Source organism: Ambystoma mexicanum, chromosome 6q (assembly GCF_040938575.1).
Source record: "Ambystoma mexicanum isolate Mex_15411 chromosome 6q, UKY_AmexF1_1, whole genome shotgun sequence".
NCBI classification, from domain to species: domain Eukaryota; kingdom Metazoa; phylum Chordata; class Amphibia; order Caudata; family Ambystomatidae; genus Ambystoma; species Ambystoma mexicanum.
The window spans coordinates 656,415,463-656,430,745 of NC_090937.1; the positions used below are offsets into that span (position 1 = coordinate 656,415,463).

The window sequence follows — 15,283 nt, forward strand, 5'->3', positions numbered from 1 at the left end:
TTTGGTCGTCCTGCTTCTGGAGGGTCCTTAGGAGACTCCTGGAGCTTCAAGCCAGATTCGTTACTGCATCAGATGTTTCACTCGACTACGGATTACTTGACCCCTGGCACTCAGTTCTTCCAGCAATGAAGAAGTACAGCCAGTCGGGAAATATAGTTCAGTGGAGTTCATCTCGGGGTTAGTTGGTCCCACTAAGCCAAGGGGAGTAGTCGTCCCTTCCAGAGCTTCTCTGTCTAAATGAAAAAGGAGTTTCAGCTCAGCCGCAGAGCTTCACTGGGCAATTCAAAGGTCCAGGAGGATACAGCAAGCTTTGTTCACAGTTTCTTCGTCATGTGGTTTCTCCCAGTGGTCCACTCTGCCTCTAGTCCCAAAACCTTCGCCTTTTAAGCAGGTTTCTTCCATTCATGCACAGCCTAGGCTGTCAATCACACAGCAGGGTGGCTGTCCTGAAAGCACAACCAGCCAGCCAATCAGGACTGGTTCCAGTCAGGCATTCTTAGAGACAAACGACAGGGGAGTTCCGGGAACCTCCCTCACATCCTTCCTTTCCAGACGCATTGGAGCCAGAGGCAGGCTTCAGGGTTGAAGCCCGCCAAAGGCAAGACAAACAAAGGGCTCAAATCTGCCTCGACACACACAGTAAAACCCAAGGAAGACCTCACAAACAGAAAATGGCAAAAAAAGAAGACAGCGCCATTTTGCTGTACTGCAGTTGAGGGTTCAACCTGCAGTAAAAAAGCACAATGGTAGGAAAAATTAAACCACTGCCACCAGCCATTTAAAGTAGTGAGGGTAACATAAGAATGTAGGATAAGGGGCTACTAGGTAACCCCCAGCACTCCACATAAGATGTGGTCTGCTGGATCTACAAAGAGAAAAGGTAAGTAAAGTCCATTTCACTTTACTATTCTTGGGAACTGCAGTTCACCCAAGAAAAGCTATTTAAACCTTAAAGTATTTCTCTGGGACACTGTACTGAAGGTGCTATGTGTCACAATACAAAAAAAAAAGCCTATGGAGTTTGTCAGACTCCAAAAACTGTTAAAACACAAAATCCAAATCAGGTCAAAACATACGAGAGAGTGAGAAAAAGGTCTCACTCACGCCAGAGTTTAAAATTAAAAGTCCTAAAGTCCAGCAAAAGAGATGGGGGTTATCCAAGGTTGAAGGGAATTAGCACAGTAATGAGAATTCTCCCCAACACAAAGTGAACAAAATATCTTCAATAAAATTGAAGAAATCACCCTGGGAGATTTTCACTGGGTTCCAATAACGGTTCAGCAATAGCGTGGAACCCATCAAAGGATAAATAGAAGGATCCCATTTTAACCGTATCACCAGAACAAATGCATTTGATTGAGCAAACACTGTTGGAGTAATTTTCCGAGAGTTACTAATCCCCACCACTGAGCCAGAGGCAGGCCATCCGGCTTTGCCTTTATATGCAGGAGACAGAAACAGGGTGCACCCATCCACCCTTGATGCATTTTGGAGCCAGGTCTCCTGCAAGCAGAACACATCAACCTCCAATAAATTCAGCTCCCATCTCAAAATAGATGTGCAGAACCCTCGCAGTTCCACGATAGTAATGTGACTTCTCTGACTGCATATTCGGTACTTTCACTGTTAGGTTGAGCTGTACCTCATATCCAATGCAGCCGTCAACCCACTCAAATTTTCAATTTCTTCAATTCCTCCACCAACGTAGCAGTATTAGTTAACCGTCTTTACGTATTTTCCCCTCTAAAGCACTTGATTTGAAGAGGTGGGGCAGAATCTGGGCAAAAGCTTTGATGGAGGTTTGGTGGCTGGGCCCTTTGAGGAGAGCTATCCTGCTGTTTTTGGTTCAGTTTAGATATATCAAAACCCCAAGCTAGAGTTAAAATGGAGCACAGCCTTGTCCAGGCAATAATCGTTCCAAAACTCTACACTCTATATCTTGAGAGCGCAGTGGAGATAAAGCAGGTGCTCTTTTGAGGAGACAAAGAACATTAGCTCTATTCAGGATCACCACCTCATGATCGAGGGGCAATTTCTGTAACACCAATCTGTTAGATAAGGGCGGTACCACGAACAAACCACAATTCCCCTCCCCTGGCATGGCCACAAGCCCTGAACATGCTGTACGTCTTCTCTCCTCAAGGGTCATGAACGGCTTCTCTGTGGGCCCTTTGTAGCCCATATTCATAAGCTGAGCATTACATTCTTTCTCCCTATTCAACTCATCAGTATTTAGCCGACTTTTTCTCGTAGGGTCAGTTACCTGCGTGGTCTTAATACCCTTGGTCTGATTCCCCCCCTCTACCCTCCCTAGTGTAGCCTTCGTGTTGACCACCTGAGGCAACTGCCAAGCGCGCTTTGTTCGCTGGGACCTCTCAAAACCAGTGGCCCCTACTGCCCCCACTTCGACCATCCATGGCTCCTGTGCCACTGGTACATTTTCTACCGCTAGTTGAATCCCAGGTTGTTGCACGTTAGCCAAGATCTTCTCTAACAGGGGTAAAGATAAGTAATGAAGAACCTCTCATAACATTCCATTTCGCTGCTTTTAGGTTTTTGTTTTTTTTTAAACTTCAAATTAAAATGTGTCCCCTCCCCCCTTTTTGGACTTGTTCTGGTTAAAAATGTCAAAGTCCAGCACCTGTGCTTCTTTTTCTTCCTCCATCACGTCCACTATACAGTGTTCGTAGTTTTCTTGCAATAACTCCTCTGCCAACCACACAACACTCGAGCTTGGCGATAACGGGTGGCGATATTCCCTCCTGTATCACCTTTGCCTCATTCAAATCGTTAGTCTGTTCGGACCTGGGGAACGATCAACCATTCACCGCCATGGATCTCATGGGTTATGTCAATCACAACATAAGTTTTAGTAGTGGTTTCCCTTCCCACATATCCCCTTTTTAGCTCTTTTTTCATATGTGTAATAAAACCCTCAATACAAAGCAATTCATCAGAGATTTCCGTAATTGCATAGCTTTGTTCGCTCAAAACACTTCCCACATTTTTGTGCACGTTAAGCAGTGCTATTTACTTGTGTTTCCCATATTCGCCACCAAATCCTTAAAATCGAATATCCCGGCCACATGAACAGAAGTACCCCATCCTTTTTTTGTTATGAGGGCAGTTCCTCTGTGTTTATGATTTTTTTCCCCCTGTACACTCTGTTGGAGCAGTGGCGCCAGTGGGTTGCCTCCCTCAAACCTACTTCTTACTATGACGATATAATCCCGGCCTCAATCATTAAACAATTGACCAGCCCAGCGCACAATGTGCTCCTCAGCATTATCAATGCTTCCCTCATGACTGGTCTCATAAAACCTCTTTTGGAAAAAACAACCCTAGATCCAGACGAAGCGGGCAACAGTTTATTGGCAAAATCTTGGAGAAATTAGTTGTTTCATGACTACCTCGCCAGAATCGATCAACTCCTCCTCCTAAAGACTATCAGTCAGGGTTCCGCCCAAAGTGTAGCATCAAGATAGCCACCATCCAGGTGGTGGATGATGCCCTCCAAATCATGGATAGGAGCGACTTATGCCTCCTCGTCCTCTTTGACCTCTTAGCTGCATTCAACACTGTCGACCACTGCATCCTTCTCTTCCTCCTTGCTGACAGGATGGGATTCTCTGGCATGGTCCTGAATTGGTTTACCTCCTACCTGTGAGGCAGCCAACAGGTGGTCCAGATAAACTTGTGTTTTGAATGGCTCGAGGTCTCCTGCGGAGTCCCCCAAGGCTCCATCCTCTCACCTATCGTTTTTAACATGGACATAGAGCCTCTGTGCACTCTCCTCAAAGATCGCAATTTATCCATCCATCCATCCATACGTCCATCCATACGTCCATCCATCCATACGTCCATACGTGGACGATACTCAGTTGTACATGGAGTTGCCTTTCTTTCTCTCCCTCTTCTACGGTCTCTTCGTTCTTCTTACTTTTTTCTAATTGTCCCTTTAAACTTTAAATCCTCTTTAGACTCCTTTCTACCCTGCCAAGCCCATTCTTGAGCAGGGGGACAGGGGCGTTCTGTCCCTTTGTTCTTAATTTTTCTTTCTTGAAAATACCCTTCCAGCCCCTGGCTGGGCTGGATGGACTAGTCAATTTTAAAACACATACGCACATATGCAGAAAGAAAACGCACATTGCAATGAATAAAATACTCTATTATCCCTGGTGTCTGTCTTTATTTCTAGGTTTTTCCTTAGGGGAAAAGCATGCAGCCCTTACTAGGTGGGCCACAGGCTAAAAATGCGATAAAGTCCACTGCCTCCACAGGATCTTTCCATTGAACGTAATAATACCTGATACGGCATTCAGAGCGCACAGGATTGTGGTTCCAGTTCACAGACACCATAACACATCTTTGTTAGTGATACAGAGTGCGTCACAGGGCTTACTCAGCAGAGGCGAACATCACACTTGCACTGCCTTACACATCTCTATGAGTGTTTGTGTATCAACCAATCAGATGTCTTCCCACACCATCACCCCCTAACATGCCCAAAGTTACTGCTTCATCTCCCAATTATGGCTGCGATTTTGCCCTTTCTGTGGTTCATGTAAATCCATGGCACATCAGAAATGAATACTGTTGGCATTAAATGTTTCCTCCTTTTGAGCTCTCTCATCAACTTTCACAAATATTTTATTTCTTCAATTTTATTGCTATCTCCAGGTAGGTCTTACTGTACCTTTCAACAAATCAAATATATATATGTATAACCTTTTTCATCCCAAGTATTCAATCTGCATTATCTTGAACATTTCATCTTGTATAGTGTCTTCTTAACTAATAGCATTAAGAAATGTAACTTCTATATTATCATTAAGCATGGGCAAATATCCTTTTATTAGGAACATGTCAAGAGTTCTCAATGATTTTGGGGCAGTAGCACCACCAACAGAGTGGAAATGTGAGCGCAATGACCACTATGACCATGATAAGTGTTATCTACTTACATGAATCAGCCACATTTGGCATCTTAGTGGCATGACACAATAAATGCAATGTGATATAGATGTGCTAACTCAAAGGCATTCTTTTCACGATTGAAGATTGCTTGCAATACATATAGTACTTTCTTTATGTCCGATAGTCTCTGGGCAACAGTCATACACATTTTTTTTAAATAACGAAAAATAGCAGACTAGCTGAAGTTTTATTTGAAAAGCACTTTATATCACAATTCTGTAATCCAGAATACATCATGTTGTTATGTTATGGTTAATAACAAACCTCACAAGTTCCATATTTTCTTTTGGATATATGCAACTATCATTTAAAAGAAACAGCAAGTTCCATTTGCAATCTAACCTTTGGCATTCCCTTCCCAGCATATCCGGTCTTCAAGACATGGTATATGACCTGGTTTTACTTTCTCCATACACTGGATCTGGAGGGGCGGCTCTTTGGGCCACACTGTCCAGATAGCTAGTCTTTTCCAGTGCAGGTAAGGGATAAGGAACACCTGTGGCTGGCAGGTGGAAGCAAAATAAAAATAAAAAAACACCACAAAAATAATTCACACCACGAGGAATGCAATAGATAGCTTTAAAAGCCTAGGTTTACTTTAGTCCATCGTTGGTCATTGTTGCAGTGCTCCCTTTTGTGGCCAGTCTTGTTCCTGTTTTTGTATTTCTAGTTAAAAGTTCCTTGTTCCTAAACCCTTGGATTTCTAATGTGTGCTTACTAGTATGTTCTGCTTCCTGGATTACCTTTCTAGCTTCCTGTTTTTAAGTCAACACCTTACAGTATTTTCCAGTTCCAGAACAGCACAACTTGCTTTTGTCTATAGGACCTTGCCCTGCTGCGTTCTGCATTGCTCTCTATTTGGTGCCACATTCCAGTCAACACAGGTAAGCATACATGCATGGTGATGCATTTTTCATCACCACGCAAACAATAGAGTGGGCTCTTACACAAGAATGCGTCAGTCAGAAGCTAATGCTGAAAAGGCCTAGCGGGTTTCTGTCAATGGCCTGCCAACCTGCTCCAGCACACATGCCCCTCTATCAGCAGTGCAGCCAACCCCACAGATAAGGGGTGTATCGGGCACTTTTACTCCCTAAACAAATGCAAATCCTTGCCAAAAAATCAAAACAGGGAGTAAAAATACTCCCGACAAAAAATGGAAAATGGAGACATAGGACCTTAGTTCCCCTTCTTTCTCCCACACAGCTCCATGGATATGGTTGGACCAGTTGTGCATGTAGTACCGTAGAAGAACCTACTATTAGTGCCTGACCCAAAGAGGTAAACATCTCTTTTAATGTGCATGAATACTTGCTGCAAAAGTTATTACAAAAACATATCAGTTTTCCCAGAATGTTGCATTTAAGATGTCCGCACACCTCCAGTGACCTGCAAACATTAAATGCAATGCTGAACCTGTCACAAATACACATGTCAAAACGGTATATTTGTGTAAATTCTAACTTTGTACGATATATCAGACTCCTTTTTATTTCAAATTTCAGAAATGGCAATATATCCTTTGCAATTGTTAACATTCAGCAAAACCATAAATTGTTTCCCATCAAGATTAGTAGAAGCAGCTTCTATTCAGTAAAATCACAAGAATTTTGAGCAAGAAAAACATCACTTGTGTTTTCGGTATATCTGCAGCGTGCAGCGCAACCGATTTGCAAAATGATGGGTACAATGTGAAATACTTAAAGTCCAGAATAAAAACAGAAACTTACCATGCTGTTTCTGCTTTGGGTTATACATTTTCCACCATCGGAAAATGAGAAATCCATCTTGAATCCTAAATCCGAAGAAGATACAAACAAGAGCTTAAGAACCCAATTATAAAATCTTGGCCAAGGTACCTGCTTCTCAAAACGGTCAAGATTATCAGACGCGCTAAAATACAAACCATGCTACATCATACTCTACAGAGCATACTGTGCCACTCAGTCTCATAGGATTAGGATTACACTTACTGAAAGCTCCACTTTTTTAAACCCATGTAAATCAGACTACATGCGATCATGTGTTTCCTTAGTTTGCAAAGCAATCAAAAATCAGTTCTCAAAATATGTACTCGCCACTAGCCATCGGTGAGTGATAATTGATGCTTTGCAAGTAAGAAATGGTGTGCTGTGGGTATGTGAAGAACTTTGAGGTTAAGTGACTTTTGATGCCTTGCTAGCAGCTTGAGACGTAAAATTGTTAACCAACATCAAACCTTGTCTTTTTTTCAAGGGATTTATTAAAGTAACTCACTGTAGTGACTAGACTACTCATAGTCCTTAGTCCCCTTTCCTCCATCCTTGTGGGGAGTGCCCCAAAATGGGACGGTACTGGAATCTTTGCCGGCAAAAAACTGTGGTTCCCCTTTAAATTTAGTATAGTGTGCAGGGGTGTGACCCCCGGACGTGGGAACGCCCTCCGAGATCCCGCCCCCCAGCACCACACATCAGTTGCTTTAATACCTGGATATGCTGAATATTTCAGCAACTGACATACTAGTGGGCAAAGGTGGATGGGACATCTGGAGGAAAAGGGACTAAGGACTATGAGTACTCTAATCACTACAGTGAGTAACTTTAATTACTCATCCGTCCCATCCCCTTTCCTCCATCCTTGTGGGTGATTCCACCGAACAAGACCACCGATTGGAGCTGTGAGAGCTTGCTTCATAAAGAAGCAAAAAGGTTCTTCAGAACCTGACCGAACTCTGCATTCCGCCTGGAGCTGGTATCCAGGGAACTGTGCTTACAGAACGCAGACAGAGTGGCACAAGTAGCCGCCCTGCTGATGACTTCCCAAGAAGCAGGTCTCTGAAAGGCGACAGCTGTAGCCTTTGCTCTGACTGCATGGGCATTGATCCCAGCAGGAACCGCCTAACCCATGGCCGTGTAAACCTATGAAATGGCCTGGACCATCCAACAGGCGATAGAAGCGTTGGAAGCCTGGGTGCTGGGAGACGAGCCCCCAAAGGTGACGAACAACGCCTCAGACTTCCGGAAAAGATTTTGTCCGAGAGAGATAGAACTTGAGCACTCTCTTTAGGTCCAAGGATGGCAAAGTCCTTTCTGCTTCTAACTGCAAGTTCGGAAAGAACACCAGCAGGCAGATTTCCTGGTTTAAATGGAATGGAGAGACCACCTTTTTTTTGTTGTTGTTGTTTTGATCAGTAAAACCTGACCTTTCAACAAGAGAAGATAATCATGACATTACAAACTTTTAAAATGTAAAATTATACATCCGTTTTTCCAATCATTAATACAGAGTTAAAAAAAAAAAAGAAGGAGTAATTATACAATTGTTAAGCTCACTATTAACATGTTACATATTAATTATTACTCAATCAGAACAAGGCTCATTCTCCAGCATAAGATACATGTAATCATCACAACTAAGCTGTTTCAATAGCATCTATTTCTGGCAACTTGATTTCTAAAGCATTTAGAAAATTTACAAGGGCGTACCTCAGTTGTTTTGAGTGGCCTTGGAATAACATTGACCATAATTCATCATGCATCACTATTGGCTTGTTGATCAAATGCTTAAAATACATTATTCTAGATGGTAAAAGGGTGACACATTCAATCACTAAATGTTTCATTGTTTCCACCCCTTGATGGCAAAATCGACAAGTTTGAACTAATATCTTCTTCCATCTAAACAAAATTTCTCTGGTGGGCCATTATTTTTCTATATGTCCCTGTTTTTTTAAGGCAAAAGGGTTTGACTCAAATTTAATTATTTTCAAGCACGCTTCACGGGTTTTGATCCAATCTGATTCCCATAATTTATTTTTCGCTTTGTTGGGGTTTTTAATGAATGAGTAAGGCTTCCGAGATGTCAGCGCCTGCCAATATTTTTGAGATATTAGCCCGCCATTTCGTTGGAAAGTTCTCCTCTGCTGCTAATAGGTAGTTAGATATAATATCGAGTAACCCATTAGTGCTCTCTTTCATGATGCACTTTCTAAACAAAAGACAGAATTTCCATTTAAATGCAGCGTAGAGTGATATAAGATCTAATTCATATCTAATGATTGAAATAGACTCAGAATTAGGGAGCATAAGCGCTCTTTTCCAAAACTTGCTTTCGAAGTTAGCCCAGTATTTATATGTTAAACATATCTCCACTTCAGATCCATATAAGATGGTGGGCACAAATTTCTGCTTATAACCAATGGTTTAATAGTAAATTTGCAATATTTTGCCCGAATTAGTTGGAGTTGAGATAATGCGTTCTGAAGCTTCGATTGTAAAAGATGATCTTGTGTTTTATCCGAAAATCTACTAAAGACACAAATTCCCAAGTAGATATAGGAATTTACAAGCTGCAGATTAGTGCCCTGTAGTTGCCAACGACACTGGCTCCGACCCTTATTACTGCCGAATTGCATTACCTGGGTTTTATTGGTGTTGATACTACTGCAATTTCGTTCCGCATATATATCCAAGGCACTTAGCATATTACATAGGCCGGAGGGTGTCGTCGGCGTATAAGAGCCAAGGAATAGCTACACCTTGTAGTTTAGGAGAATCAACAATCAAACCTTCAATACATAAACCAAAATCTAATAGAAAAAAATTAAACAAGGCTGACGCCAATAAACATCCTTGTTTCAATCCCCTCGTAGTTTGTATGGGCTCAGACAACAGGCCCTCGTTAATGAGGCGAATTGAAATGGATGTATTGGAATGTAACTGGATAATCCATTTAAGTATGTTCCATGGACACCCTGCATCCATTAGTTTCTTGAATAATAGTTCCCTCGGGACTAAATCGAAAGCTGCCTTGAAATCAACGAAGGCCATGCAAATTGCCTGGTTGCATTGCATATTCAAATGGATAATGGCTTTCAAAGTTATCAAATTAACAGCAGTACCCAGTCCACGGACAGAACCTGTTTGAAAGGAATCTCGCAGGCACAGTTGATCTAACCAGCGGTTAAATTCACCCAGGATCAATCGGGCAAATATTTTTCCAGGGCAGTCCAGCAACGCAATAGGTCTATATGAGGCTGGGTCCGTTCTGTCTCCTTTCTTAAAAATCGGAAGAATAATTGATGTTTGCCAATTCGGTGGCACCAGGCCAGTAAGCATAATGTGATTAAACATGTCAAACAAAATATCTGCCCATAGATGTTTATACTGTTTGATCGTGACATTGTGTAATCCATCCGGTCCAGCTGCTCTAGACTCACTCAATTTGGATATAAGAAACAATATATCCTCTCTATCAAAGTTGACAATATGATTAGCCACACTGCTGTCCCATGTTAAACCAAGATTAGTAAAGGGTGAAGTATATATAATGCCATAAAAATCATTCCAAGATTCATGCGAAATGGAGTTAACCTGTAGTGAATGTTGAATTTTCAACCCAGTATTATTTAATAATGCCCATATACCTGCTGCTGACTTAAGGATGATTTTTTTTAACATGGCCTCCCCATCATATTGATATTGGGTCGCACGCCGATTTCTAATCCAGATTTTATACGCCCTTTTTAATTGTTTAATCTGATCTTGGTTAGCTCCTGGGACGTCAGCGTGCCTATTTAACAGAACTTTGATATCCCTTCTTAGTTCACATTTCTTGCGTTTTACTTCTAGATCAAAGGCATGTTGATGTAACTGAGTAGAACCTTTATAACGGGACCTCTGAGTTGCAAAACGCTGGATGGCATGTACGTAGCAACCGCTAAGACAGTCAGCGTCGTCAGCGTATTGTGCCAACAAGGTGTCTCTAAGCTGATGCAATTTCCACTTGGACCAATGTACACGATTACCAACATTATTGAGCCGTAAATTTGCCACATTCATATTTAAAGGAAGTGGTTTTGTTTTAGGCCATTCATATGTTAATTGTAACCAACTATGATCACTCAAGTGGGTCTGCTTAATAGAAAATTTAGATACATTGTTCAGAAATTTGGCATTAAACAAAGATATAATCCAACGTTGCAAAGCAGTGGAAATTGTGCCAAGTAGATTTAGGGGGAACATCTCCAGATATTGATCCATTGACCATTAGAAAATTACGGTCAGCCATTAAAGTTAGCCAACGACATTCATCAGATAAGGGGCACCATTGTTTTGGAGCAAAAAGATGCAAGTTTAAATCCCCCATTTTGAGTGTGTTGGTAATGGTCACATCCAATGAAAGTTGGTCAAGGATCCTTCTGATAGTATCGAAGAATTAATTTGAAGAAATATGTTTTTACCCCCAATAGATATTTACCAAGGCACAAAAACTGTCGACAACACAAATTTTTACATATTGAAAACATGGTGGAAACGTCTTATGCCAAATAATTTCTATATTCTTGTCCTTGCGGAAGGCCATAAAGAGCCCTGCCATCAGACGACCTTTAACTGCCTCCACCGCTGGAACCATCAAGATGTTGTATATGTCCCAGGTTGGAACATTACGAAGCCATGTTTCCTGAAACACCAGGATATCAAATTGTGAGAGATCCTTGTTTTCATTATTAAGAAAATGTGTATGCCCTCTTGTGTTCCAGGAAAGTAGACTGACTGAGTCGAACTTCTGAACTAGTTATGAGCCCACATGATCCCTACTGCGGGACCAAGCATTATGCATAGGCCCCATCTCTGATGTCTTAGAGGCCATCTTTTCACCATAGATGCGATTTTTAGAATGATCATCATTTAATTGTGTCTGATCCTCATGGGATACATCTTGTGTCACTATAAAGCCTAAGTTGTAAAAGGCAGTACGAGCCAGCCATAATGCGTTTAGTACCACTCTTGACTGCACAAATAAACGTGCTTCTGTGAGGTCGCGATCGTTGGTAAACTCGACCAAACTAATGTCAGCTGATGTAATGTCTTCAAGAGCGGCAATATCGGCACAAATATTCAATATGCTGGCTCGATTGAGATCATATGTAGGAAAGGGGTGGCCATGACATCTTATCAGAAGACGGTAATGATTTTTAAATTGAGCATTAACAATGTGCCTGGATGATCTAGATATGAGCTCGCTCTGTTGTCTCGTACTGGAGGCTATAGAACCCCTAGATCCTACCTCCATGGGTTTGCGCAAGGGTATGTTCTGTGCTTTCATCGGTCCCTTTATTAAAGGATCAATGTTAGGTGGACCCTTTTGAGAATTCTGAGTGTTAAGATCAGATGTATTTGGTGAACCTTGTTTTAATAACTTACTAGATTCATTTTCACTAGTATACCTTTCAAAGGATGCACAAATCTCCTCTCGTAGATCCTGTAGAAGGTCAACAGAGTGCTGTATCTGAATTTTTCCCCTCACCTCTTGTAAGTCAGTGGAATTAGTTTGTTTAATCTTGCTCTTGTTAGCTGAAGCAATGTAACACTGTACGAGAGCCTCACTGGCTTTAATCTGCTTGTCAAAGGAGGCTCTTAATTCTGCTCGTACTTCTTGAATAATGTCAATAGGTGTTCTTGACAAGTTTACAGCCACTGTGGAGTCAAGTATACAAGCAGTACCTGTGTCTATGGCCTGCATCCCTTGTTTAATGGCTAGTGGGTGGAGACCTTCAGTGGAAACAGATTGCGTCAAGGACTCCACTCTTAGAGACCGAATACTATGATGTATTTGATTAGTAGTTGAAGAATCTACTACTTCCAACAAATCATCTAATGGTTGATACTTTAAAGTTTCCTGTCTAGGGGACTGAATTTCCGTATCATCATATAATTTTCGTTTTTTTCTGGCCGATACTGCCAACTTAATGACTTTCTTTGCTTTTATCTTTGTGTTTGTGGTATAAGATGATTGAGACTTTTTAGTTGCTGGTTCACCTAAGGTGCAACCCAATGTTGCAACAACTTAAATAGGGAGGAAGCCCGGTATACGGTTGACTGAAATAGGTTAGCAACGTATACTCTGTCTAAGTCCGGGAGGACAAAGATCCGTGTTTAAAGAGAAGACAGAGCTATAATGTAGATGCCACACATATAAAGGGCTCCCATAGTAGGGGAACCACAAAGGGACCAGTCATGGTTAAAATGATAAACATCAGATTTAATAGAATTACGACCTAAAAAGTGATTAAATAGTGAGGTCCACAATACATACAATTCATAAACATTTTAACACAAAACAAACAGTCGTTACGTGATAAGCTAGGATTAGCTGATTGACAGTGTATCAAAACAGGGACACACTCAACATCAGGAGGTACGCTTTACAAATAGTGCAACGTACCCTACAGTAATTAGAATTAGTATGTCAACAAATTGGTGACTCTGGTGACAGTACAGAGTATTAACTCGACATGTTTCAGTTCCTACAGTTATTATGGAACATTCATCAGGAGGTATACAGATGACCACGTAACCAAGACAACATTCAAAAGAAAAATAATGACATTTGAGGTATTCGTAGCATCTGCAAAGTAAAAGACAAAAAAAGCGCCGAACATAAGCTTAAAATTAGCCATTATTGTTGCATGTTCAAAATACATGAACCAAGGTATCTAAATAGAGGGGAGTAAATACCTCCACTGATGCCTGTGGGTGCTCTCTACTCGAAAGGTAGTAGGTGGTGTAGGACCGACGGTCGTCCCTACCTAGGATATAGAAAAAACATCCAAATGAGCGCTGAGTAGTAGCTCACTACAAAAGCAGGATCTGTGCTTGGGCTTAGTAACTAGTGAGACTAGTGTAGCATGGAAAACCATATAAAGAGGAGTCTGGGTGAAGGAAGCCCAGTGCTGAGAGACGAAACGAAATATCCACAGTGTGCCCCATATATTGCCAGAAGCTAAAATAAAGTCGGTGACTAAAACCTAAAGAGGTTATTCGTGGCATAGTCTCTAGTCTCGTGCGTCCCGAGAAAAAAGATACCCCAGTGTAGAGGGATCTCAAAAACCGAGAGGCGAGGTGACCAAGGTATGTAGCTACACGAAACAGAGCGTACCGTCCAAAGAAGACGGCCAGTGACAATCAACAGTAAACAACCGATCATCAGGCAATACCTTTGGTTTGGTAGTAAGAGCGTCGGTCGTGACCGAATCCAACGGATGGCCCCAGGATATGATCCTGCCACCAGCGCTAATGCTGTGTAGTTCGTACGGAGAGCGCCGTCTGCTACGGAGGCAGCAATGCAGCAAGGCTGGACGACCGATGCGCGAATTGTAGTCAAGGAAATCCAGTAGTCCTACAGCTATGTCGGGTGAGAAAAGAGATGTAGAACAATGTGGTTCGACACGGCAGCCATCATGAAATGGCTCAAACCGAACAAGGAATTAATAATAAACCACTGAGAAAAGATAAGTACTGAAACAAACTAACAGAGGAGACACAAAAGCTGTGACAGTAGGATCGGTACTCCTCGTGTAGATCAGGAACCATATAAAACGTAAAAAAATATTTTAAATTGAAACGTAAAAAAGGTATATTTAATCGTTAGAGTCAGTAAAGGAAAGCAATTAAATCGTCCTGCCGGCCTGTAGGGGGATAAAGGTGGACAGTATGCTTTACAGGTGTAAAAGACATAGTAGGGAGGACACGAACACAAGTTCCACTCTGCTAAGCTACAAACTAAGTAGCACACAGAATACATAAAACGATGATAAGGAATCAGGTGTGTGTGAGCGATTAGATGTTGTACCATTCAATAGAGTCATTAAGGCCCCTAATGTCACTCTGCAGAGTATATATCATCTTTTGTTCCATATAAAGCAACCCAATGTTGCTACAGACGGATTTGGGTTATCCCATTTTTCATTACAGAGGCTGGAAGCGAAGAGGGTTCTTGTACAATGGGCAATGTGATTTGACCTTCCAATATGGACTCGGACGAAATGCCCGTGGGAAAGTGAGATCTAACATCAAGAGTGATATTGGAGAATGATTGTTTAGATGTCAAATTTGATGACAACACACCAGACTCTATGCATGGATTTGTCTGTATAGATTGATTAATCATTTTATGAATACTAGGCCTGGGTAACAAAGTGCGTGCCTTTTGTTCTTCCTTCAAGAGCATGTGTAACATATACAGTTCACTATTTTGCGAACGCATCTTTTCATCAAGGGTTTCATACAATTTAGCCAAGGATAAGAGAGCGGTATTCATGGCACTCAGTGTATTATTTAGTGCCGGAGCCTCGGGAAAGGAGAATCTATTTTCTTTGTATGGCATCTGGCTATCGCGAATAAAGTAAGGATGACTATGGTCGGGTTCTGAAAATCTGGTGCGCCTAGGTGTAGGAGCTACAAAGGAAGTATTGGATATTGGAGATGGCGACTTATCAAATAACACTGGTGGTGTCAGGATTTTTTGACTCTGTTGGTGGAAGAGA

General features: G+C 41.7%; 1 protein-coding gene across 11 annotated transcripts in view; it reads right to left on the reverse strand.

The window, feature by feature from the left end:
• BLTP1 (bridge-like lipid transfer protein family member 1) overlaps window positions 1-15,283 on the reverse strand; it is a 2,946,455-nt gene that overhangs the window by 2,836,153 nt on the left and 95,019 nt on the right. For all 11 annotated transcript variants that reach the window (XM_069631149.1, XM_069631145.1, XM_069631146.1 and 8 more), the window contains exon 5: window positions 6,708-6,772. In XM_069631149.1, the coding sequence (XP_069487250.1) occupies window positions 6,708-6,772 (65 nt within the window). The remainder of the gene's footprint in view (window positions 1-6,707; window positions 6,773-15,283) is intronic.